The 25,182-nt window shown below is 56.1% G+C and overlaps 1 protein-coding gene across 1 annotated transcript; it reads left to right on the top strand.

Annotated features, from left to right (window-relative positions):
- The first annotated feature begins 2,610 nt into the window (after positions 1-2,610).
- CNGA4 (cyclic nucleotide gated channel subunit alpha 4) lies at positions 2,611-24,643 on the top strand. Its single transcript, XM_030546758.1, has 5 exons — positions 2,611-2,671; positions 2,938-3,121; positions 16,102-16,208; positions 19,046-20,041; positions 24,249-24,643. The coding sequence occupies exons 1-5, from the start codon at positions 2,611-2,613 to the stop codon at positions 24,641-24,643; spliced, it is 1,743 nt and encodes a 580-aa protein (XP_030402618.1).
- Positions 24,644-25,182: the final 539 nt, after the last annotated feature.

Genomic DNA, 25,182 nt, shown 5'->3' with positions numbered 1-25,182 from the left:
AGTGGCCCATGGAACAGCGAGCGGAGCGGAGCAATTTGTGAGGAGCAGTTCATGGGACGGCTGGTGGAGCTGAGCAGTTTGTGGGGACAGCTGGAGCAGTTCATGGGGTGGCTGGTGGAGCGGAGCAGTTTGCAGGATGGTTGGAGTGGCCCATGGAACAGCGAGCAGAGCGGAGCAGAGCAGTTTGTGGGGACAGCTGGAGCAGTTCATGGGACGGCTGGTGGAGCTGAGCAGTTTGCTGGATGGTTGGAGTGGCCCATGGAACAGCGAGCGGAGCGGAGCAGTTTGTAGGGAGCAGTTCATGGGACGGCTGGTGGAGGTGAGCAGTTTGTGGGGAGCAGTTCATGGGATGGCTGGTGGAGCTGAGCAGTTTGTGGGGATAGCTGGAGCAGTTCATGGGACGGCTGGTGGAGCAGAGCAGTTTACACCATGGTTGGAGTGGCCCATGGAACCGCGAGCGGAGCGGAGCAGTTTGTGGGGACAGCTGGAGCAGTTCATGGGACGGCTGGTGGAGCGGAGCAGTTTGTGGGGACAGCTGGAGCAGTTCATGGGACGGCTGGTGGAGCGGAGCAGTTTACACCATGGTTGGAGTGGCCCATGGAACCGCGAGCGGAGCGGAGCAGTTTGTGGGGACAGCTGGAGCAGTTCATGGGATGGCTGGTGGAGCGGAGCAGTTTGCAGGATGGTGGGAGTGACTCATGGGTCGGCTGGAGGAGCAGTACAGCTGGTGGAGCGGAGCCGTTTGGGTGAAGGCTGCAACAGACCTCCACGGAGAGGTGGGGCAGTCGGCCCTGGCCCACGTAAGGTGCCCCATAACACCCCATGTGCCCCCCTCCATTTCCACCCAGGCTGTGCGGGGGGTAATACTCTGCAGATAAACTTTTGAACTCTGGGGCGGCACTGACCAGGGACAGAGACTTTTGGGTTGTTGGACTTTGGGGTGATTGGACTTAAGACCCTGAGGGTAAAAGGGGAAAAGGTCACTGCCAAACTTACTTGGTGGGTCTTTTGCTCATGGTTTGTGTTATGAATTCTGTTTGTGGTGTTTCCATTGTTTCCCTCCTTTATTAAAAGGATTTTTCTACACTCAGACTCCGTGCTTGCGAGAGGGGAAGTGTTGCCTCCTAGAGGTGCCCAAGGGGGGGGGGGGGGGATGTAATTGTCCCAAGTCACTGGGTGGGGGCTCAAGCCGGTTATGCATGGTGTTATTGAAACAGAACCCCTGGATACTGAACCCCACCCTTGTTGCTGCCAACTCAGAGGGGCAGAACGGTTATAGTAACAACAACAAGATGGCTCGTGTGTGTGTGATATATTCATATGATACAGTGTGGATTGATACCTGCATTACTAATAAATGTGACGCTTTGCCTTATTCCCCCTGAACAGATCCTGTGCCGCACATTTAGTACAACATAAGAAACTGCTGCCCCGGGAGCAGAACTCTGCGGCCTCGGAGAAGAAATGCCCAGCCATGGTGCAGGCCCTTAGAAAGCTGCAGCTGGGTCTATTTGGGCAGCGCTTTACTGTGTAAACTGTCACACACACACACACGGAGGAAGAATTTTACCGGAAAAAATGTGCATGATGATTGGGAATCATTTTTAAAAACTTTACTCGATACCCCCCAAAGCCACAATCTCCTCTGGCGTAGCTGCATGAAATGCAAGGGGCTGATGACAAGCTGCTGGGGACAGAGACACACGATCAGAGGGTGGCCAAGGCCAAGCTGAGGGCTTTTAACCAGGAGAGCCCAAATCACAGCTCTCCAGACCAGAGCGCTGGGAGAAGACTCGTTCTGAGTTTGAACCCCAGGGGTTTTGAGGTGGCAAAAGAGCATGGGCCATATAAACCTTCCCACGTGTAACGAAGTGGGACTGTTCTTAATGTTTTCTCTGAATACTGTGTGGGTGCCTCAGTTTCCCCTATGTATTTCTGAGGTATCTAGGTGGTGGGATAAGGGGGTGTGATCGATGCAGAGCCCTACAGGGCCAGTGTGATGGTGTCTGCACAGAGAATGGCCGACACCCTGTCTGCTGGCAACTGATGGCCTGGGCCCTACTCCCCCACACTCTGTGATTGGGGGGGGTCCCGCTGGCTCCACAGACCCTCTCAAGCTAGGTTGGTCTCAGTTAGGCCTTAGCACCAGGCAAGGACACCAAAGTCTTGCCCCACAAGCAGCCATTTAACCCCTTTGCACCGATGGGGCAGCAATGCCAGGTACAGTGAGGACACTGAGGCACACATGGCAGAAAATTCCCATGTGGTCACAGTGAGGCCCCGTCTCAGAGAGCCAGCCTGGCAGGGTCAGCCCTGTTAGCTGGGCGGGGGGGGGGGGGCGCGGTCCCCCTGCCAGCCTGGCATGCCACCCTCAGGGGCCCTGCTGTGGTTCTAACCTGCCTGCTCCTCCCAGCCGCTCCCTGGGGCTGCCATTACAGCCTGGCACCTGGCCTGATTGGAGCCTTTAGTGTCACAGGCTCTGGGCTCAGGTGTGCGGGGCCCCGTGGGTCCCCAACTCGGTTGCTAAGATCCAGCGTGAGCTGCCGAAGCCAGAGGAGCCGCTAATCTGGGCCAGGCTCACAGGGGCACCTCACCCTGCCCAGCACCAGGATGAGCCACCAGCCGCAGATGGGCAAGCGGGGGCTGCTCAGCACGGCACAGTCCAGCGCGGGTGTGGGGCCTGCGGAGGGGTGAGTGGGGGGGGCATGTGCTGAGTAAGCCTCGGACAGTGTCGGTCCTGGGGGGTGCAGGGGAGAGGAGGGGAATCGGCTCCCGGGAGCCTCAGCCCCACGGGACGCTGGGGAGAGGCAGCAGGGGGGCCAGGATATCCAGGGCTGGGCACTTCCCTCTGGGCTCTGCGTCGCGAGTGGGGGGGGGTCTGTGCGACGGAGCCATCGCTGCCCTGCCCTGCACACTGACCCCTGCCGCTGGTGGCAGCTAGTGGGTATACGGGCCAGAGCCTGGGGAGCCCAGAGTCCGAGCCGGGCACTAACCCCCAGGTGTCTCCCAGCAGCGGTGCCCCAAGGACCTGGGTCCTGGACCCCTCCGGGGATCTGCACTACTGGTGGCTGAGTGTCATGGTGCTTCCCGTCCTGTACAACTGGATCATCCTGATCTGCAGGTGGGTGCGGCGGGGGCAGGCTGGGGGGCAGCGGGGTAGGGCCACCCAGAGAGGGGGGCAAGTGGGGCAATTTGCCCCAGGCCCCGGGCCCCACAGGGGCCCCCATGAGAATTATCCCGCCTCCACCTCCACTTCTGCCTCCACCTTCCCCCACCCCCCAGTGCACCGCATCCAGGAGCGGCCCTGGACAGTGTGACGTTATTAATATAAACTGGGACCATATAGAACATGGGCAACCAAGGTCCTGTAATGGCACCAATTCTTTATGCAAAGGGGGTCATATAAGGTGTCTAAGACCAGGTTCTGGGTTACTGCTTATGATTATGCTGTCTGTATGTCTGTATCATTTTGTAGTTGAAGTTATAAATATTGGCTGTATACTGTCTGTATTTCAAATTGGTGCTGCAATTCTGGGAAACACCCCAGACAAGTTGGTGTTAGCTCTGCTTAGCCTGCTTGATGGCCCATGAAGGACCATCAGCTACACAACTGACCCATTGAGAGGAGGCAGATACGCCTTGTGACTCAGAAGGGTGTGCAGGGATTTGCCCATGTGACTCCAAACTCCATTTTGCTGTAACTTTCCACAGTAAGAACAAAGAGGTTCTTACACCTGGAAGTGCCTATATAAGGCTGATGCCTCATCTCCATCTGGTCTTCAATCCTGCTTCCTACCTCTGGAGGGACTTTGCTACAAACTGAAGCTCTACACAAAGGACTGAATGACCCATCTGTCATGGTACAATTCACCACTCTGAACCTTAGCGTCCAAAAGATGGGGTACCAGGATGAATTCCTCTAAGCTCAATCACCAGCTTAGAACCTGTAGCGCTGCCACCAACCAGGAATTCCAGTGCCTGGTACACTCTGCTCCCCCCAAAACCTAGCCCGGGGACCCCCAAGACACAGACCCTCTGGATCTTAACACAAGGAAAGTAAACCCTTTCCTTCACCATGGCCTCTCCCAGGCTTCCCCTCCCTGGTTACCCTGGAAGATCACTGTGATTCAAACTCCTTGAATCACAAAACACAGAGGACAATTCACATTCCTCCCTCCTTCTCTCTCCCCCTTCCAGACTCTTCCTGAGAGAAAGTAATCCTGACACAGAGAGAAATTAACCTTTCTCTCCCTCTTTTCTGCCCACCAATTCCCTGGTGGATCCAGACCCCGTCCCCTGGGGTCTCACCAGAATAAAAAACAATCAGGTTCTTAAACAAGAAAAGCTTTTTATTAGAGAAAACAGTAAAAATTATCTTTGTAAATTTAAAATGGAATAGGTACAGGGTCTTTCAGCTATAGACCCTGGGAACACCCTCCCAGCCTAAGTATACAAGTACAAATTAAAATCCTTTCAGCAAAATACCAATTTGAAATCCTTCCAGCCAAATACACATTTGCAAATAAAGAAAACAAGCATAAGCCTAACTCGCTTTATCTACCTGGTACTCACTAGTCAGAACTTATAAGAGCCTGTATTGGAGAGAAACCTGGTTGCACGTCTGATCCCTCTGGGCCCCCAGAGTGAACAAGAACCAAACACTAACAGCACACACAAACTTCCCTCCCTGAAGATTTGAAAGTATCCTATCCTCTGATTCATCCTCTGGTCAGGTGACAGCCAGGCTCACTGAACTTGTTAACCCTTTATAGTCAAAGAGATATAAAGTACTTCTGTGCTATTAACTTTTCTTATCTGTGTATGACACGCCCCCCAAATAGCTGACAGTGTGGAACCACACTGGCAGTGATTTTTCCCTAGAACTCTAGAATAAACAGATTAATAAACACATACATCTTTACCTATACTACTAATTATGTACAACTACAAGATTTTTTCACATTGCAAGGCCAATTTTTAACCAGTTGATTTTAGGGAACTTTCACAGGAGAGTGCATCAACTCCTTGATCTGTTGCCACTGCAGACCTTTCCCGGTTGTGCAGAGGGTCACCTCTCCCACGCCACCGTTACTTTTCCCTTTATCGTAGACACTGTCAGGCCACTCAGCATCATCTCCTTCCTGGCTGTGAACTGACAAACCTGTAAGTCTCTGTAATAAAAGGGCTTGAGAGAATTAACGTGGTACACTCGGGGCTTTAGGGAGGAATTGGGAAATGCTATGAGGTAGTTAACAGCTCCCAGGCGCTCTTGGACCGTGAATGGCCCTTCCCATGATGCTTCCATTTTATGGGCCTGTTGCGCCTTTAAGACCATAACCTGGTCTCCTACCTTGAAGGATCGCTCTCTGGTATGTCTATCATACCAGGCCTTTTGCTCTTCCTGAGCATCCTTTAGGTTCTCTTTAGCAAGGGCTAAAGAGTGTCGGAGGGTGCTTTGTAGGTTGCTTACAAAGTCCAGAATATTAGTCCCTGGAGAAGGCGTAAACTCCTCCCATTGCTGCTTCACCAACTGTAATGGCCCCTTAACCTCGTGGCCATACACAAGCTCAAACGGTGAAAACCCTAAACTGGGATGTGGGACAGCCCTGTAGGCAAAAAGCAACTGCTGCAACACTAGATTCCAGTCATTGGAGTGTTCATTCATGAATTTACGTATCATGGCCCCCAAAGTTCCATTAAACCTTTCCACCAGGCCGTTGGTTTGATGGTGGTACAGGGTGGCAGCTAAGTGATTCACCTCATGAGTTTCCCACAGTTCTTTCATGGTCCCTGCCAGGAAATTAGTTCCTGAATCTGTAAGGATATCGGAGGGCCAACCTACCCTGGCAAAAATGTCTGTTAGGGCCTGGCATACAGTTTTAGCCCTAGTGTTGCCTATAGCTACTGCTTCTGGCCATCGGGTAGCAAAGTCTATGAAAGTCAGTACGTACTGCTTTCCTCTGGGTGTCTTTTTTGAGAAAGGACCCAGAATATCCACAGCTACTTGCTGAAATGGGGCCTCTATTATGGAGAGTGGCTGGAGGGGCCTTGGCCTGGTCTTGGGGCTTTCCCATTTTTTGGCCCACCTCACAAGACCGGACATACTTGACAACATCCTTGCCCATCCCCTCCCAGTGGAAGGACTTCCCCAACCTATCTTTGGTTTTGTTCACCCCAGCATGGCCACTGGGATGATCATGAGCTAAGCTTAAGAGCTTCCCCAGATACCTAGTTGGAACAACCAACTGTTTTTGTGGATGCCAGTCTTTTCGGTGTCAAGTATCAGAGGGTAGCCATGTTAGTCTGGATCTGTAAAAGCAGCAAAGAATCCTGTGGCACGTTATAGACTAACAGACGTTTTGGAGCATGAGCTTTCGTGGGTGAATACCCACTTCCTCAGATGCATGTAATGGAAATATCCAGGGGCAGGTATATATATGTGTGCTCTAGCATGCATCTGAGGAAGTGGGTATTCACCCACGAAAGCTCATGCTCCAAAACGTCTGTTAGTCTATAACGTGCCACAGGATTCTTTGAGTCTTTTCGGTGTCCACCAGAAAGAGTCTCCTTATATAAAAGTCCTTGTTCTATAACAAACCGAGATCTGTTAGAAGAACTGAGAGGCGGTGAGGTGCTCCGTGCCGCCGCCCAATCTTTCTGAAGGCTGTCATCTTCTTCCTGCTCAGTCTGGAACTGTTTCCTGGAGGTTTGAGACACCAGTTCCTTCTCAGACTGTGGACTTCAGCTTGGTCCTTCGGGAAGCGATGTAGGTGATGGGGTTGTTTCCATGGCTGGTGAACTGCTCTCCGCTGGTGCACCAGGTGGTATTTCAGGCTCTGGCTGAGCCTCTTGGGTATGGTTGTCTGCTGCTTCTGCCAGTTCAGGCTCGCTGGCATCCTCTGGCGTTGGGGTTGAAGATGTGTTTGCAAGCGCTGGCGTCAGTGCCGGCAATAGTTCTGGTGCTGGTTGTGTTTCCAGGTCCAGGTCTGGGACTGGAAGTACTGTGGCTGTTGCAGTCGTTGGCAGGGGATCCGGGTCCACTACCTCTGTCTGGGTCTCTGGTAACACAGACGAGGCCTCTGTGGACGGCTCAGGAACAGGAATGGGTCTGGAAGCTTGCCTGGCTTGGCTGTGTGTAACCATTCCCACCCTCTTGGCCCACTTTACCTGGTTGGCCAAGTCTTCCCCCAGTAGCATGGGGATGGGATAGTTGTCATAGACTGCAAAAGTCCACATTCCTGACCAGCCTTTGTACTGGACAGGCAGTTCAGCGGTAGGCAAGTCTACAGCTTGTGACATGAAGGGGTAAATTGTTACTTTGGCCTTTGGGTTGATGAATTTGGGGTCCACTATGGATTGGTGTATAGCTGACACTGGTGACCCCGTGTCTCTCCACGCGATAACCTTCTTTCTGCCCACTCTCAAAATTTCCCTTCGCTCCGATGGTATTTGAGAGGCATCTTGGCCTGGAGATCTTTGGTGTGATGGAGATATAATGAACTGCACTCGGTTGGGGTTCTTGGGGCAGTTGGCCTTTATATGTCCCAGTTCATTACACCTGAAGCATCGCCCAGCTGACTGGTCACTGGGCCGAGGTGGGTTACTGGAGATTGGTGAGGTGAGAGAATAGGGAGTTGACAGCTTTTCTTGGGTTGTAGGTGGGATCCTGGGTTGCCCTCGGTGATAGGGTTTATTGTCAGTGTGCCCCCTGGGGTAGTTGCTCCCCTTGCTAGTAGCTTTTTTCTTTTCTATCACTTCCATCCATTTGGCTCCAATCTCCCCCGCCTCGATTACCGTTTTGGGTTTCCCATCTAGGATGTACCTTTCTATTTCCTCAGGAGCACCCTCTAAGAACTGCTCCATTTGCATTAGGAGGGACAGCTCTTCCAGAGAGTTAACATTTGCTACTGATATCCAGGCATCCCAATTCTTTCCAATGTGGTAGGCGTGTCGGGTGAATGACACATCTGGTTTCCACCTTAGGGCTCTGAACTGCCGACGGGCATGATCAGCTGTTAGCCCCATTCTGTATCTGGCCTTGGTTTGAAAAAGTTTATAATCGTTCATGTTCTCCTTAGGCATTTCAGCCGCCACCTCTGCTAAGGGTCCACTGAGCTGTGGCCTCAGCTCTACCATGTACTGGTCTTCAGGGATGCTGTACCCAAGACAGGCTCTTTCAAAATTTTCTAAGAAGGCCTCAGTGTCATCACCTGCCTTATAGGTGGGAAATTTCTTGGGATGTGGAACCATAATTGGCGAAGGGTTGTTAGGATTGGCTGGAGCACGCTGCCTAGCCTGTGCTAATTCCAGTTCATGCTCTCTCTCTTTTTCCCTCTCTTCACTTTGTTTTTGTTGCTTTTCCATATCTCGTTGGTGGGCCGCATCTTTTGCTTCTTATTCTCTTTTGTGGGCTGCCAGTTTGATTTTTTTCTTCTCTTTCTTTCAGCTCCACCTCTTTTTCTCTTTTTTTCCATTTGTCGCCTGTGGTCTGCTTCTTTGACTTGTTCCTCTGCCTCCATTTTTGCCTTGCAAGTCATGGTTCCTGTTTTCTTGTGTTGGGGTGCCCTCTGCTGGTTTATTGTCTGAACTGCTGTTCCTCTGCTGCTTTCTCTGTTGCCTTCTTCGGGTTGCTTAGCAACAGAGTCTTTTTTTTTTTAACTCCTTCTACCTAGCTATTCCCGACAGAGTTAGAAAGAAAAAAAAACCATTCATTTGCAAACGTGTTTTGCTGGTGTATGGTGACTCACAACTGGAGTCCCTTTGTTTAACAAAGATCCTTGTTAAACTCTAATGCCTCTGCCTTCAGGCAGTCTCTCTGCACAACCAGAAAGGAGAAAAGGAAAAAATTTTCTGGCTGTTTGTTTATTTTTAAAAACCCTCTCCCCTGCTTACAAACAGCTAGCAGAGAGAAAAGAGAGAAAAAATCCTACTGGCTTTTGCTACTAAACCCAAACCTCTCAGTCTGCCTGCAGATAGCTAGCAGGGAGAGAAATAAAAACCTCACTGGCTTTTGGATTCTATCTTATCTATCTATCTATTTATCTATCCCACCACTGCACACCATGTCACGGTACAATTCCCCACTCTGAACCTTAGCGTCCAAAAGATGGGGTACCAGCATGAATTCCTCTAAGCTCAATCACCAGCTTAGAACCTGTAGCGCTGCCACCAACCAGGAATTCCAGTGCCTGGTACACTCTGCTCCCCCCAAAACCTTGCCCGGGGACCCCCAAGACCCAGACCTTCTGGATCTTAACACAAGGAAAGTAAATGCTTTCCTTCACCATTGCCTCTCCCAGGCTTCCCCTCCCTGGGTTACCCTGGAAAATCACTGTGATTCAAACTCCTTGAATCACAAAATAGAGAGGAAAATGCACCTTCCCCCCTCCTTCTCTTTCCCCCTCCCAGACTCTCCCTGAGAGAGAAAGTAATCCTAACACAGAGACAAATTAGCGTCTGTCCCCTCTTCCCTCCTTTCTCCCCACCAATTCCCTGGTGAATCCAGACCCCGTCCCCTGGGGTCTCACACCAGAATAAAAAACCAATCAGGTTCTTAAACAAAAAAAGCTTTTAATTAAAGAGAGAAAACAGTAAAAATTATCTTTGTAAATTTAAAATGGAATAGGTACAGGGTCTTTCAGCTACAGACACTGGGAAAACCCTCCCAGCCCAAGTATACAAGTACAGATTAAAATCCTTTCAGCAAAATACCAATTTGAACTCCTCCCAGCCAAATACACATTTGCAAATAAAGAAAACAACCAGAAGGAAGCTTGGGTGAAAGTGATCATGAAATCATAGAATTTGCAATTCTAAGGAAAGGTAGAAAGGAGTACAGCAGAATAGAGACAATGGATTTCAGGAAGGCGGATTTTGGTAAGCTCAGAGAGCTGATAGGTAACATCCCATGGGAATCAAGACTGGGGGGTAAAACAACTGAGGAGAGTTGGCAGTTTTTCAAAGGGACGCTTTTAAGGGCCCAAAAGCAAGTTATTCCGATGGTTAGGAAAGATAGAAAGTGTGGCAAAAGACCACCTTGGCTTAACCACGAGATCTCGCGTGACCTACAAAATAAAAAGGTGTCATATAAAAAATGGAAAGTAGGTCAGATCACAAAGGACGAATATAGGCAAATAACACAGGAATGTAGAGGCAAGATTAGAAAGGCAAAGGCACAAAATGAGCTCAAACTAGCTATGGGAATAAAGGGAAACAAGAAGACTTTTTATCAATACATTAGAAGCAAGAGGAAGACCAAGGACAGGGTAGGCCCACTGCTCAGTGAGGAGGGGGAAACAGTAACCGGAGACTTGGAAATGGCAGAGATGCTTAATGACTTCTTTGTTTCGGTCTTCACTGAGAAGTCTGAAGGAATGTCTAGTATAGTGAATGCTTACGGGAAGAGGATAGGTTTAGAAGATAAAATAAAAAAAGAGCAAGTAAAAAATCACTTAGAAAAGTTAGATGCCTGCAAGTCACCAGGGCCTGATGAAATGCATCCTAGAATACTCAAGGAGCTAATAGAGGAGGTATCTGAGCCTCTAGCTATTATCTTTGGGAAATCATGGGAGACGGGGGAGATTCCAGAAGACTGGAAGGGGGCAAATATAGTGCCCATCTATAAAAAGGGAAATAAAAACAACCCAGGAAACTACAGACCAGTTAGTTTAACTTCTGTGCCAGGGAAGATAATGGAGCAGGTAATTAAAGAAATCATCTGCAAACACTTGGAAGGTGGTAAGGTGATAGGGAATAGCTAGCATGGAATTGTAAAGAACAAATCGTATTTGATACGGTCTCGTGTGATATTCTTATAGATAAACTAGGAAAGTACAATTTAGATGGGGCTACTATAAGGTGGGTGCATAACTGGCTGGATAACCGTACTCAGAGAGTAGTTATTAATGGCTCCCAATCCTGCTGGAAAGGTATAACAAGTGGGGTTCCACAGGGGTCTGTTTTGGGACCGGCTCTGTTCAATATCTTCATCAACGATTTAGATGTTGGCATAGAAAGTATGCTTATTAAGTTTGCGGACGATACCAAACTGGGAGGGATTGCAACTGCTTTGGAGGACAGGGTCAAAATTCAAAATGATCTGAACAAATTGGAGAAATGGTCTGAGGTAAACAGGATGAAGTTCAATAAAGATAAATGCAAAGTGCTCCACTTAGGAAGGAACAATCAGTTTCACACATACAGAATGGGAAGAGACTGTCTAGGAAGGAGTATGGCAGAAAGAGATCTAGGGGTCATAGTAGACCACAAGCTTAATATGAGTCAACAGTGTGATACTGTTGCAAAAAAAGCAAACGTGATTCTGGGATGCATTAACAGGTGTGTTATAAACAAGACACGAGAAGTCATTCTTCCGCTTTACTCTGCACTGGTTAGGCCTCAACTGGAGTATTGTGTCCAGTTCTGGGCACCGCATTTCAAGAAAGATGTGGAGAAATTGGAAAGGGTCCAGAGAAGAGCAACAAGAATGATTAAAGGTCTTGAGAACATGACCTATGAAGGAAGGCTGAAGGAATTGGGTTTGTTTAGTCTGGAGAAGAGAAGACTGAGAGGGGACATGATAGCAGTTTTCAGGTATCTAAAAGGGTGTCATCAGGAGGAGGGAGAAAACTTGTTCACCTTAGCCTCCAATGATAGAACAAGAAGCAATGGGCTTAAACTGCAGCAAGGGAGATTTAGGTTGGACATTAGGAAAAAGTTCCTAACTGTCAGGGTGGTTAAACACTGGAATAGATTGCCTAGGGAAGTTGTGGAATCTCCATCTCTGGAGATATTTAAGAGTAGGTTAGATAAATGTCTATCAGGGATGGTCTAGACAGTATTTAGTCCTGCCATGAGGGCAGGGGTCTGGACTCGATGACCTCTCGAGGTCCCTTCCAGTCCTAGAGTCTATGAGTCTAGATACAGCGAACCAGACCCCTTGGCTGGGTCCATTCTGGGGGTCAGTGAGGCAGACCCCCCTCCCCCGTCTGCACTTCACTCCTCGTCCCCAGGCAGGTCCAGACTCACAACCCCCTCCAGCCCCTCTTCTCTGCTCAGCCCCTTTCCCGGGCCAGGAGGTCACCTGATCTCTTTGTGTCCAACACCTTCAGTTGGCACCTTTGCAGAGAAGGGGCCCAGGCCATCAGTTGCTAGGAGACAGCGGGTCAGGCATTTAGGTGCACTGGCCCTTTGCTCTGCCAGATACTTAAGAGCTGTCTAGGGGACACTGAGGCACCAACACAGTATTCAGAGAAAACATTAAGTACATTCCTAGTTCATCACACTTGATCATTGCCTGTTAGGTTTACTCCCTCTGGGGCACCTGGCATTGGCCACTGTTGGCAGACAGGACACTGGGCTGGATGGACCTTTGGTTTGACCCAATATGGCTGTTCTTACGTTCTAACCTAAATGAACCCAAAGTTATGGAGACAGATATGAGTCAAGGAAGCCAGCAGAGTATCAAAAACCTGGAAAAATCTCTGACTGGATGGGCTCAGGCGTTTGGTCACAAGCTGAAGTGGTCCAAAAGTTTTGGATTTTTTTTAAGCAGATTTTTTTATTGTTTCTTTAAACAAACACAGCAAGCAGCAAATATTTGGCCACACACTTCTGAAACCCCAAACTATGTTCAGGTTTTGGCAGACTAATTTTAGCTTTTCAATTAAAAAAAAACCACAACAAATTTGGAAGGAAAGCAGACATTGTCTGTGATTTTTGTCTGCTTTTTAAAAACCCCTAGTTTTCGATCCAGAAAAAGTGTTGATGGAAAATATTTGTCCAACCCTTTTAATGAGCTTTAGTGCCTTTTAGCACTAGCTGATGCTGAGAACCAGTGACACCTTGTAAAGAAATTTTCTCAAAACTGAGTTTGTGCCGAGATGTGGAAGGTTTTTAAATGTTTATTTTTCCTAGGGCTTCCCCGGGGGGGGGAGGGGGCAAGTGGGGCAATTTGCCTCAGGCACCGCAGGGGCTCCCATGAGAATATAGTATTCTATAGTATTGCAACTTTTTTTATGGAAGGGGCAGTGACGGTGCTGCCCATGGGAGCCAGCTGAGGTCACTCAATTAGGGTGAACTGCAAACAAAACGGGGCAGATAGACCCCAAACGCTGGTGGTTATTCCAATACTTAGATTTACCAACCAGCATAGAACAGCTTCTATAGCACCTCTCTGGTTACTCAGAAGTTTAAACAACGCAGTTCCCTTAAAGTGCCCAGCCTCAGGCCTCCGTCCAGACTCACCTGTCAGATATGATAATGAATCCTAAAAATCTTACTTCATCGTATAAAAGAAAAGGTTCTTCCAATCCCAAAGGATCAGCCACATACCCAGGTCCAATTATAACCTCGATCTTACCCAAAATACACGCTATAGCCAATTCTTATTAACTAAGCTAAAATTATTATAAAAGAAAAGAGAGAGAGTTGGTTAAAAGATCAATACACATACAGACTTGAATTCAATTCTTGAGGTTCAGGTATACATGCAGAGATGAGCCTGTAGTTGCCAAAAGTCCTTTTAGAAACAGTCCAGAGGTTACAGTCCAATGTCCATATTCACGGTGGCTCCAGTCAGGGACTGGGGATCTCAATCCTTGTGGCTTAAGGTTTTCCCTTCTTGAAACCCAAAGCAGATCCGAGATGAAGAAGGATCATGTTCCAGGGTTCTTATACATTTCCAGCAGCCTTTTGCCCTGAGAAAACAATAGGCTTAACTCCTTCTCCTGAACATCCTGCCAATTAGCACAGAGTAATTTATCCATTAAACAGTTCAGATACAGGTTACCACAACCTTCAAAGAGACACATAGACAATAATACTATTTCACTCAAGTATCATCATAAATGTTAATATTCCTTTTTTGATCTTTGAATTAAAACTATAGCAATAGACAAGACTTGTTTGCTGGCATCCCAAGACCTGAGCAAACATCTGCCCTTCTACCTCTAACAATGCGGCTGCATTTCAAAGCTCTGTTCATTTACAGATCTTCCTAACCAGTCCTTAAGGTTCACCCATGGATCAGGTCAGTTAATTAACTCCTTCTGGCCCTGTCATCTTTCAATGAGATATTACACTCATAACATTACAGGGACCCCTAAAATTGCTTTGCCTCAGGCCCCCTGAATCTTCTGGGCGGCCCTGCGGTGGGGGCAGGGTTGGGAACGGAGGGGGCATGGGTTGGGGGAGGCGGGGGCATGGGCAGGGTTAGAACGGCGGGGGAATGGGGTGGGAGAGGAGGGGGCAGGGCTGGAGGTGGTGTGGGCAGGGTTGGGGGGGCGACTGGGGCACATGCTAGGGGGGAAGTGGGGGCAGGGCTGGGGGTTCAGCCCAGGGGATCAGGCACTAATGGGGGCACCCCAGATCCGCTATCCCTCTCCAGCCCCAAGTGCTCCGGAAGGCAGCTCAGCGCCATCCCCTGGTGCTGAGGCTGCCAAGTACCCAGGAGTCCTGGCTGCTGCTGCTCCCTCACCCCAGCGTCCTCCTTCCTGTCCTCTTCCAGAGCAGGGCTACCAGCTGCTGAGCTCCACCCCGGAGCTGGGAGGGCAGCTGTGGGCCGAGAGGGGCTAGTGACATGCAGAGGAGGTGTTACTGGCCCGGCTGAGTTCAGGGGGACGGGCTGACTGAGGGGATGCACTAGGGCCCCCCCGGGGTGCCAGTTCCCCCCTACTCCAGGTCAGGAGGCCTTTACCTGTCTCTGGTGCTGGCACCACAGGTCCGAGCGCCTCCTGCATCCCCCTGCCCCTAGGAGCAGGACAGCGCTGCCATCCCCAGAGGGCAGGTGGGACAGGGGCCTAGCACAGGGCATTGGTGGCACAGCAGGCACTGAAGCCAGCTCTGCCCAGCCCTAGTGCCAGCCCAGGCATCCATCCTCTCTGGGGTGCCTGCCCCAGCTGCAGCCGAGTCCACGAGCCAAGTGCCCCCCAGGCAGGATGGGGGGTGTCCATGCCAGGGGGGGAAAGGAGGTGCCTGTGCCAACTCAGGACTCCAGCACCCTGTCTTGCTGCGCCAGACACGTCCGTCTGTCTGCTCCAACACAGACCCAGGGTCTGAACCACGTGCCCCAAAGCTGCAGGTTTACCTGACAGCAGCTCACAGAAGTGTGCTTGTCTTTAGCACCCAGATGCCCAACTCCCAATGGGGTCTAAACCCAAATAAATCCGTTTTACCCTGTATAAAGCTTATGCAGGGTAAACTCATAAATTGTTCGTCCTCTATAACACCGATAGAGGGAGATGCACAGCTGTTTTCCCCTCCCCCCAGGTATTAATACAGACTCTGGGTTAATTAATAAGTAAAAAGTGATTTTGTTCAATACAGAAAGTAGGATTTAAGTGCTTCCAAGTAGTAATAGACAGAACAAAGTAAGTCACCAAGCAAAATAAAATAAAATGTGCAAATCTATGTCTAATCCAACTGAATCCAGATAAGATCCTCACCAGTTCCAGAATGCTCCCTTTCACAAGCTACTCTCCTTTTAGCCTGGGTCCAGCAATCACTCACACCCCTTTGTTCCAGGTTCTTTCAGGTATCTTTGGGGGTGGAGAGGCTCTCTCTTTAGCCAGCTGAAGACCATCATGGAGGGGTCTCCCCTGGGCTTAAATAGACTTTCTCTTGTGGGTGGAGACCCCCTCCCATGCAAAGTCCAGCTCCAAGACGGAGTTTTGGAGTCACTTGGGCCAGTCACATGTCCATGCAGGACTCACAGTTTCTTACCAGGTAGCAGCCATGGGTCACATGCTGCCTTGAACATCCTCAGGTAGACTTCTTATGTGGATTGGAACCTCCCAAGATCCATTGTCCTTTAAGTGTCTCTTGATTAGATACTTAACTTCAACATCTCTTTCTCCAGGACCTGACCAGATGCTCTACTAAGATTATTTAGAAACCAAGCCAAGACACAGACAACCTTCATAACATCAAATACAAAAACAACACATGCATGTAAATAGGATTAATCCATTCAGCAGATCATGACCCTTACAGAGATCTGTTACGTGGCATACGAAGCATAAAACACATTCTAAGCATATTACCATAGAGCCTTCTGGGAGGCACCGTCACACCGGGGTGACGCGTTGGCTCGTTCCCCCGCAGGTCCTGCTTCCCCGCGGTGCAGCAGCAGCACCTGGCCCTGTGGCTGAGCCTGGATTACCTGAGCGACCTGCTCTACCTGCTGGACATCGCAGTGCATTTCCACACCGGTGAGTGCTGTGGCCCCACCACGGCCAGCCCCCGCCTGCCATGCCCAGCCCCCACCCACCAGCCCCCGCCTACCGTGCCCAGCCCCCCGCCCGACACTCCCAGCCCCCTGCCAGCTGCGCCCAGCCCCTGGCCCCCCAGCCCACCACCCATTGCACCTGGCCCTCCAGCCCCCTGCAAGCCAAGCCCAGCCCCTGGCCCCCCAGGCCCCTGCCCACCACACCCAGCCCCTGGCCCCCCAGCCGCACAACCCCCTGCCTGCCATGCCCAGCCTCCCAGCCCCCAGCCCTCCCAGCCTCCGCCTGCCATGCCCAGCCCCCTGCCCGCTGCGCCCGGCCCCCCAGCTCTCCCTGCCTGCACAGAACTGAATCCATGGTGTCACGCAGTGTGAGGGAGTCACACCCCGAACTTCCTGCGATTCACCAGGACTCTCAGCCAGCTGAGAAAGCAGAAGGTTTATTAACATAAGAACATAAGAACAGCCATACCAGGTCAGACCAAAGGTCCCTCCAGTCCAGTATCCTGTCTACCGACAGTGGACGATCCCAGGTGCCCCAGAGGGATTGAAGCTAACAGGCAATGATCAAGTGATCTCTCTCCTACCGTCCCTCTCCACCCTCTGACAAACAGAGGCTAGAGACACCATTCCTTACCCATCCTGGCTAATAGACATTTATGGACTTAGCCACCATGAATTTATCCAGTTCCCTTTTAAACATTGTTATAGTCCCAGCCTTCACAACCTCCTCAGGTAAGGAGTTCCACAAGTTGACTGTGTGCTGTGTGAAGAAGAACTTCCTTTTATTTGTTTTAAACCTGCTACCTATTAATTTCATTTGGTGACCCCTAGTTCTTGTATTATGGGAATAAGTAAATAACTTGTCCTTATCCACTTTCTCTACATCACTCATGATTTTATAGACCTCTATCATATCCCCCCTTAGTCTCCTCTTTTCCAAGCTGAAGAGGCCTAGCCTCTTTAATCTCTCCTCATATGGGACCCTCTCCAAACCACTAATCATTTTAGTTGCCCTTTTCTGAACCTTTTCTAGTGCTAGAATATCTTTTTTGAGGTGAGGAGACCACATCTGTACACAGTATTTGAGATGTGGACGTACCATGGATTTATATAAGGGCAATAATATATTCTCAGTCTGATTCTCTATCCCCTTTTTAAGGATTCCTAACATCCTGTTTGCTTTTTTGACTACCTCTGCGCACTGCGTGGACATCTTCAGAGAACTATCCACGATGATGCCAAGATCTTTTTCCTGACTCGATGTAGCTAAATTAGCCCCCATCATATTGTATGTATATTTGGGGTTATTTTTTCCAATGTGCATTACTTTCACAGTCTGATTTGGTCTTAACTATCTTGAGCAATTTAGTATCATCTGCAAACTTTGCCACCTCACTGTTTACCCCTTTCTCCAGATCATTTATGAATAAGTTGAATAGGATTGGTCCCAGGACTGACCCTTGGGGAACACCACTAGTTACCCCTCTCCATTCTGAGAATTTACCATTAATTCCTAACCTTTGTTCCCTGTCTTTTAACCAATTCTCAGTCCATGAAAGGACCTTCCCTTTTATCCCATGACAGCTTAATTTACGTAAGAGCCTTTGGTGAGGGACCTTGTCAAAGGCTTTCAGGAAATCTAAGTACACTATGTCCACTGGATCCCCCTTGTCCATATGTTTATTGACCCCTTCAAAGAACTCTAATAAATTAGTAAGACATGATTTCCCTTTACAGAAACCATGTTGACTATTGCTCAACAGTTTATGTTCTTCTATGTGTCTGACAATTTTATTCTTAACTATTGTTTCAACTAATTTGCTCAGTACCGACGTTAGACTTACCGGTCTGTAATTGCCAGGATCACCTCTAGAGCCCTTTTTAAATATTGGCGTTACATTAGCTAACTTCCAGCAGTTAGACGATAGGAACACAGTCCAAACCAGAGCTTGTAGGTACAGAAACCAGGACCCCTTAGTCAGGTCCCTTTTGGGGAGCAGGGAGGCCAGATCCAGGTTCTGGGCCTTCCCCCGTCTCTCCAGTCAGCTCCAGCTGACACTCTCCAGCCCCACCTCTGGGCTTTGTCACCAGATCTCTTTGTTCTCCAACACCTTCAGCTGGCACCTTGCAGGAGAGTGGCCCAGGCCAGCAGTTGCCAGCAAACAGGGTGTCAGCCATTCTCTGTGCAAACACCATCACACTGGTCCCCTAGGGCTTTGCAACAATCACACCCCCTTATCCCACCACCTAGATACCTCAGAAATACATAGGGGAAACTAAGGCACCCACACAGCACTCAGAGAAAACATCAAGAACAATCCCACTTCGTCACACATGGGAGCTGGGGGGCTCTGGCTGGGCAGTGACTCCGAGGGGGATCCTGGAGACTCGGCCTGGTTGGGCAGGGGGAAGTGCTGGCAGCTTTTCCCAGGCCTCCAGGAATCAGCACCCTTGGCCGATCACCTTACTCCCTTTCCCATGGGGACTTCAGTTCCCAGCAGGCACCGCTACACCCAGACCCCAAAGCTCTGGCTGAGCACAGAGTGGTGCATGCTGGGACTTGTAGTCTGCACAGGCCACACTTTCAGTCTCGGCATGCAGGATGTGCAGGCCTGGCACCCTGGGCTGCACCGTGCCCGGGAGGAACCAGTGCTAAGGCCCGAGCTAGTGCTGGGGGCCTGGGATGCAAACACTGACCCCCAGGAACCCCAGGAATCCCAGCCTTGGGAGCCCTCCCCCGGGGTCCTGGCCCTGGGGTGCGTGCACAGAGGTGTGGGGCCCTGTGCTCAGCCCCCCGCCCCGTCTGCCCTCCCTCCGCAGGGTTCCTGGAGCAGGGGATCCTGGTACGGGACCGGGCCCAGATCTCCCAGCGCTATCTGCGCTCCGCACGCGTGCCGTGGGACGTGGCCTCGGTGCTGCCCACTGACCTGCTGTACCTGTGGCTGGGGCTGCACGTGCCGGCCGTGCGGGCCAACCGGTTCCTGCGCACGCCGCGCCTCTTCGAGGCCTTCGACCGGCGGGAGACGCGCACGGCCTACCCCCATGCCTTCCGCATTGCCAAGCTCATGCTCTACGTCTTCGTCACCATCCACTGGAATGCCTGCATCTACTACGCGCTCTCGGGAGCCATCGGCTACGGGGCGGACGCCTGGGTGTACCCCAACCACAGCCGGCCCGGCTTCGCCCGCCCGCTGCGCCAGTATCTGTACAGCTTCTACTTCTCCACGCTGGTGCTCACCACTGTGGGCGACACGCCCCCGCCCCAGCGCCAGGAGGAGTTCCTCTTCATGGTGGCCGGCTTCCTGCTGGCCGTCATGGGCTTCGCCACCATCATGGGCAGCATGAGCTCCGTCATCTCCAGCATGAGCACGGCCGAGGCCGCCTTCTACCCTGACGCCGAGCGGCTGAAGGGCTACCTGCGGCTGCAGCGCGTGGGCCGGCGCCTGGAGACCCGCGTGGCCCGCTGGCACCAGCACCTGCAGCTCAACAAGAAGGTAACCAACGAGCAGCAGGTCCTGCAGCACCTGCCCGAGCGGCTGCGGGCCGAGGTGGCGGTGAGCGTGCACCTGGCCACGCTGCGCAAGGTGCAGCTCTTCCAGACCTGCGAGCGGGGCCTGCTGGAGGAGCTGGTGCTCAGGCTGCGGCCCCAGGTCTACAGCCCGGGCGAGTACGTGTGCCGGAAGGGCGACATCGGGCGGGAGATGTACTTCATCCGCGAGGGGCAGCTGGCCGTGGTGGGCGACGACGGGGTCACGCGCTTCGCCGTGCTGGGCGAGGGGCTCTACTTCGGCGAAATCAGCATCATCAACATCAAGGGTAACGCCCGGCTGCCGGCTCCCGCCCGCCCCGCAGGCCCTGCTCCCAGCCCACAGCTTCCTGCCCTCGCCCGCTGCTCCCACCCGCCCCGCAGGCCCTGCTCCCGCCCCGCAGGCCCAGCCCCTGCCCGCTGCTCCCACCCGCCCCGCTGGCCCTGCTCCCGCCCCGCAGCTCCCTGCCCTCGCCCGCTGTTCCCACCCGCCCCGCTGGCCCTGCTCCCGCCCCGCAGCTCCCTGCCCTCGCCCGCTGCTCCCGCCCGCCCCGCAGGCCCTGCTCCCAGCCCGCAGCTCCCTGCCCTCGCCCGCTGCTCCCACCCGCCCCGCAGGCCCTGCTCCCACCCCGCAGGCCCAGCCCCTGCCCGCTGCTCCCACCCGCCCCGCAGGCCCTGCTCCCGCCCCACAGCTCCCTGATCCCACCCGCTGTTCCCGCCCGCCCCGCAGCCCCCTGCTCCTGCCCCACAGGCCCTGCTCCTGCCCCACAGGCCCTGCTCCCGCCCCACAGTTCCCTGCCCTCGCCCGCTGCTCCCGCCCACCCCGCAACCCCCTGCTATCACCCCACAGGCCCTGCTCCCGCCCTGCAGTTCCCTGCCCTCGCCCGCTGCTCCCGCCCGCCCCGCATCCCCCTGCTCCCGCCCCACAGGCCCTGCTCCCGCCCCGCAGCTCCCTGCCCTCGCCCGCTGCTCCCGCCCCGCAGGCCCAGCCCCTGCCCGCTGCTCCCACCCGCCCCGCAGGCCCTGCTCCTGCCCCGCAGCTCACTGCTCCCGCCCCACAGGCCAAGCCCCTGCCCGCTGCTCCCACCCGCCCCACAGACCCTGCTCCCACCCCACAGGCCCAGCCCCTGCCCGCTGCTCCCACCCACCCTGCAGGCCCTGCTCCTGCCCCGCAGCTCCCTGCCCTCGCCCACTGCTCCCACCTGCCCCGCAGGCCCTGCTCCTGCCCCGCAGCCCCCTACTCCTGCCCCACAGGCCCAGCCCCTGCCCGCTGCTCCCACCCGCCCCGCAGGCCCTGCTCCCACCCCGCAGCCTCCTGCCCTCGCCCGCTGCTCCCACCCGCCCCGCAGGCCCTGCTCCCGCCCCGCAGCTCCCTGCCCCCGCCCACTGCTCCCGCCCCACAGGCCCAGCCCCTGCCCGCTGCTCCCACCCACCCCGCAGACCCTGCTCCCACCCCACAGGCCCAGCCCCTGCCCGCTGCTTCCACCCACCCCCCAGGCCCTGCTCCCGCCCCGCAGCCCCCTGCCCTCGCCCGCTGCTCCCACCCGCCCCGCAGGCCCTGCTCCCAGCCCGCAGCTCCCTGCCCTCGCCCGCTGCTCCCACCCGCCCCGCAGGCCCTGCTCCCACCCCGCAGGCCCATCTCCTGCCCGCTGCTCCCACCAGCCCCGCAGGCCCTGCTCCCACCCCACAGGCCCATCTCCTGCCCGCTGCTCCCACCCGCCCCGCAGGCCCTGTTCCCACCCCACAGGCCCATCTCCTGCCCGCTGCTCCCACCCGCCCCGCAGGCCCTGCTCCCACCCCACAGGCCCAGCCCCTGCCTGCTGCTCCCACCCGCCCTGCAGGCCCTGGTCCCACCCCACAGCTCCCTGCCCTCGCCCACTGCTCCCGCCCACCCCGCAGCTCCCTGACCCCGCCCACTGCTCCCTCCCACCCCACAGCTCTCTGCCCCCGCCCGCTGCTCCCGCCCGCCCCGCAGGCCCTGCTCCCGCCCCGCAGCTCCCTGCCCCCACCTGCTGTTTGCAGCCACCCCACAGCCCTCTGCCCCCGCCCGCTGCTCCCGCCCGCCCCGCAGGCCCTGCTCCCACCCCGCAGGCCCAGCCCCTGCCCGCTGCTCCCACCCGCCCCGCAGGCCCTGCTCCCACCCCACAGCTCCCTGATCCCACCCGCTGCTCCCGCCCGCCCCGCAGCCCCCTGCTCCTGCCCCACAGGCCCTGCTCCTGCCCCACAGGCCCTGCTCCCGCCCCACAGTTCCCTGCCCTCGCCCGCTGCTCCCGCCCACCCCGCAACCCCCTGCTATCACCCCACAGGCCCTGCTCCCGCCCTGCAGTTCCCTGCCCTCGCCCGCTGCTCCCGCCCGCCCCGCATCCCCCTGCTCCCGCCCCACAGGCCCTGCTCCCGCCCCGCAGCTCCCTGCCCTCGCCCGCTGCTCCCGCCCCGCAGGCCCAGCCCCTGCCCGCTGCTCCCACCCGCCCCGCAGGCCCTGCTCCTGCCCCGCAGCTCACTGCTCCCGCCCCACAGGCCAAGCCCCTGCCCGCTGCTCCCACCCGCCCCACAGACCCTGCTCCCACCCCACAGGCCCAGCCCCTGCCTGCTGCTCCCACCCACCCTGCAGGCCCTGCTCCTGCCCCGCAGCTCCCTGCCCTCGCCCACTGCTCCCACCTGCCCCGCAGGCCCTGCTCCTGCCCCGCAGCCCCCTACTCCCGCCCCACAGGCCCAGCCCCTGCCCGCTGCTCCCACCCGCCCCGCAGGCCCTGCTCCCACCCCGCAGCCTCCTGCCCTCGCCCGCTGCTCCCACCCGCCCCGCAGGCCCTGCTCCCGCCCCGCAGCTCCCTGCCCCCGCCCACTGCTCCCGCCCCACAGGCCCAGCCCCTGCCCGCTGCTCCCACCCACCCCGCAGACCCTGCTCCCACCCCACAGGCCCAGCCCCTGCCCGCTGCTTCCACCCACCCCGCAGGCCCTGCTCCCGCCCCGCAGCTCCCTGCCCTCGCCCGCTGCTCCCACCCGCCCCGCAGGCCCTGCTCCCACCCCGCAGCTCCCTGCCCTCGCCCGCTGCTCCCACCCGCCCCGCAGGCCCTGCTCCCACCCCGCAGGCCCAGCCCCTGCCCGCTGCTCCCACCAGCCCCGCAGGCCCTGCTCCCACCCCACAGGCCCAGCCCCTGCCCGCTGCTCCCACCCGCCCTGCAGGCCCTGGTCCCACCCCACAGCTCCCTGCCCTCGCCCACTGCTCCCGCCCACCCCGCAGCTCCCTGACCCCGCCCACTGCTCCCTCCCACCCCACAGCTCTCTGCCCCCGCCCGCTGCTCCCGCCCGCCCCGCAGGCCCTGCTCCCGCCCCGCAGTTCCCTGCCCCCACCTGCTGTTTCCAGCCACCCCACAGCCCTCTGCCCCCGCCCGCTGCTCCCACCCGCCCCGCAGGCCCTGCTCCCAGCCCGCAGCTCCCTGCCCTCGCCCGCTGCTCCCACCCGCCCCGCAGGCCCTGCTCCCACCCCGCAGGCCCAGCCCCTGCCCGCTGCTCCCACCAGCCCCGCAGGCCCTGCTCCCACCCCACAGGCCCATCTCCTGCCCGCTGCTCCCACCCGCCCTGCAGGCCCTGGTCCCACCCCACAGCTCCCTGCCCTCGCCCACTGCTCCCGCCCACCCCGCAGCTCCCTGACCCCGCCCACTGCTCCCTCCCACCCCACAGCTCTCTGCCCCCGCCCGCTGCTCCCGCCCGCCCCGCAGGCCCTGCTCCCGCCCCGCAGTTCCCTGCCCCCACCTGCTGTTTCCAGCCACCCCACAGCCCTCTGCCCCCGCCCGCTGCTCCCGCCCGCCCCGCTGGCCCTGCTCCCACCCCACAGCTCCCTGCCCCCACCTGCTGTTTCCAGCCACCCCACAGGCCCTGCTTCCAGCCAACCACCCTGAAGCTCCCTGCTCCGGCCTGCCCTTCTCCCTGCCATCGCCCGCTCCGCTGGCCCTGCTCCCACCCCACAGCTCCCTCCCCTCGCCCGCCCCGCAGCCCCCTGCTCCCACCCCACAGCTCCCGCCCTGCAGGCCCTGCTCCCAGCCCCCACCCTGCAGCCCCCTGCTCCGGCCTGCCCTGCAGCTCCATGCCCTGCTCCCTGCCCGTGCAGGCCCTGCTCCCGCCCCGCAGCTCTCCATCCCTGCCTGCCCTGCAGGCCCCACTCCTGCCCACGGCTCCTGCCCCCTGCTTCTGCGCCGACTGCAGCCCCCTGCTCCCCACAGCTCTGCCTCTGGCCCCTTGCTCCCACCCATTCTCCCTTCCTGGAGTGTGGGGTGGGCTTCCACCCTGCTCTGCCACTGCCCTGACCCACAGCCCCCCATTATCCCAGCCCTGCCTCCAGCCCGACCAGCTCTGCCAGTGCCCCTCACTCCTGACCATGCTGGGCCACTCAGGATGTTGGGGGCTCCAGGGCCAGGCCTAGCCAGGATGTTGGGGGCTTGCCTGGCTGCATCCCTGGGGGGAGTGGGGGTCTTGGCCCAGCAGGTCCTGTCTCCCCAGGGAACAAGTCGGGGAACCGGCGCACAGCCAACATCCGGAGCATCGGCTACTCGGACCTGTTCTGCCTCTCCAAGGAGGACCTGCAGGAGGTGCTGGGGGAGTTCCCCAGTGCCAAGGCCGCGCTGGAGGCCAAGGGCCGGGAGATCCTGCTGGGGATGGACAAGCTGGACGTGAACGCCGAGGCGGAGGAGACGGCGCGCCAGCAGGAGGCCGAGCGGCGCACAGGGGCCCTGGAGGACGCGCTGGATGCCCTGCAGACCAAGTTCGCCCGCCTGCTAGCCGAGCTGGAGTCCAGCGCCTTCAAGCTGGCCCTGCGCATCGAGCACCTCGAGTGGCAGACGCAGGGCTGGGCTGGCGCCGGCGGGGAGGGCCAGGGCGCTGCGCCGGGGCAGTGAGGGACGAGGGATGACTTGCAGCCCCTGCCAGCCCCCGGCCCCCAGTGCCCTGTCCCAGCGGACCCCAGAGAGGCCGGCGGGTCCAAGTGCAGAGCAGGGCCGGGCTGCTGAGGTGGGGGAGCCTGGTGTCACGGACGCTCAGGTTCTGCCCGCTCTGGGCCCCGTGTGGTCTGTGGGGGGAGCCCCCTTCACTGCGACAGCCCGTCTCGGGGGTCCAGCCCCTCCACCTCCCAGAGCCGCACCTCTCTGAGCCTTAGCACGTCTGTCTCTGCCGTAGGCCCCCTCAGGGAGTCCCCTCGCACTGGGCCCCCGGGGCCTCCACCCCCAAAGGGGTTGATGCCCCCCCCCCACCCTGTTCTCTAGCCCAGAGCGACTCTCAGCCAGCGTAAAACAGGAGGTTTATTGAGCATTGAACCCAGCACTGGAAACTCTCAGGGCCTCGGGTCTGGCCTCCCTCAGCCCAGCACATCCCAGTCCCCCTGCAGCCAGGGGGGCTCTGCCTGCTCCCCATCTCCAGCCCCGAGCCCCCCTGCTTCCCA

Source organism: Gopherus evgoodei, unplaced genomic scaffold (assembly GCF_007399415.2).
Source record: "Gopherus evgoodei ecotype Sinaloan lineage unplaced genomic scaffold, rGopEvg1_v1.p scaffold_49_arrow_ctg1, whole genome shotgun sequence".
Lineage (NCBI taxonomy): Eukaryota > Metazoa > Chordata > Testudines > Testudinidae > Gopherus > Gopherus evgoodei.
This window is presented reverse-complemented; position numbering and strand designations above follow the sequence as displayed.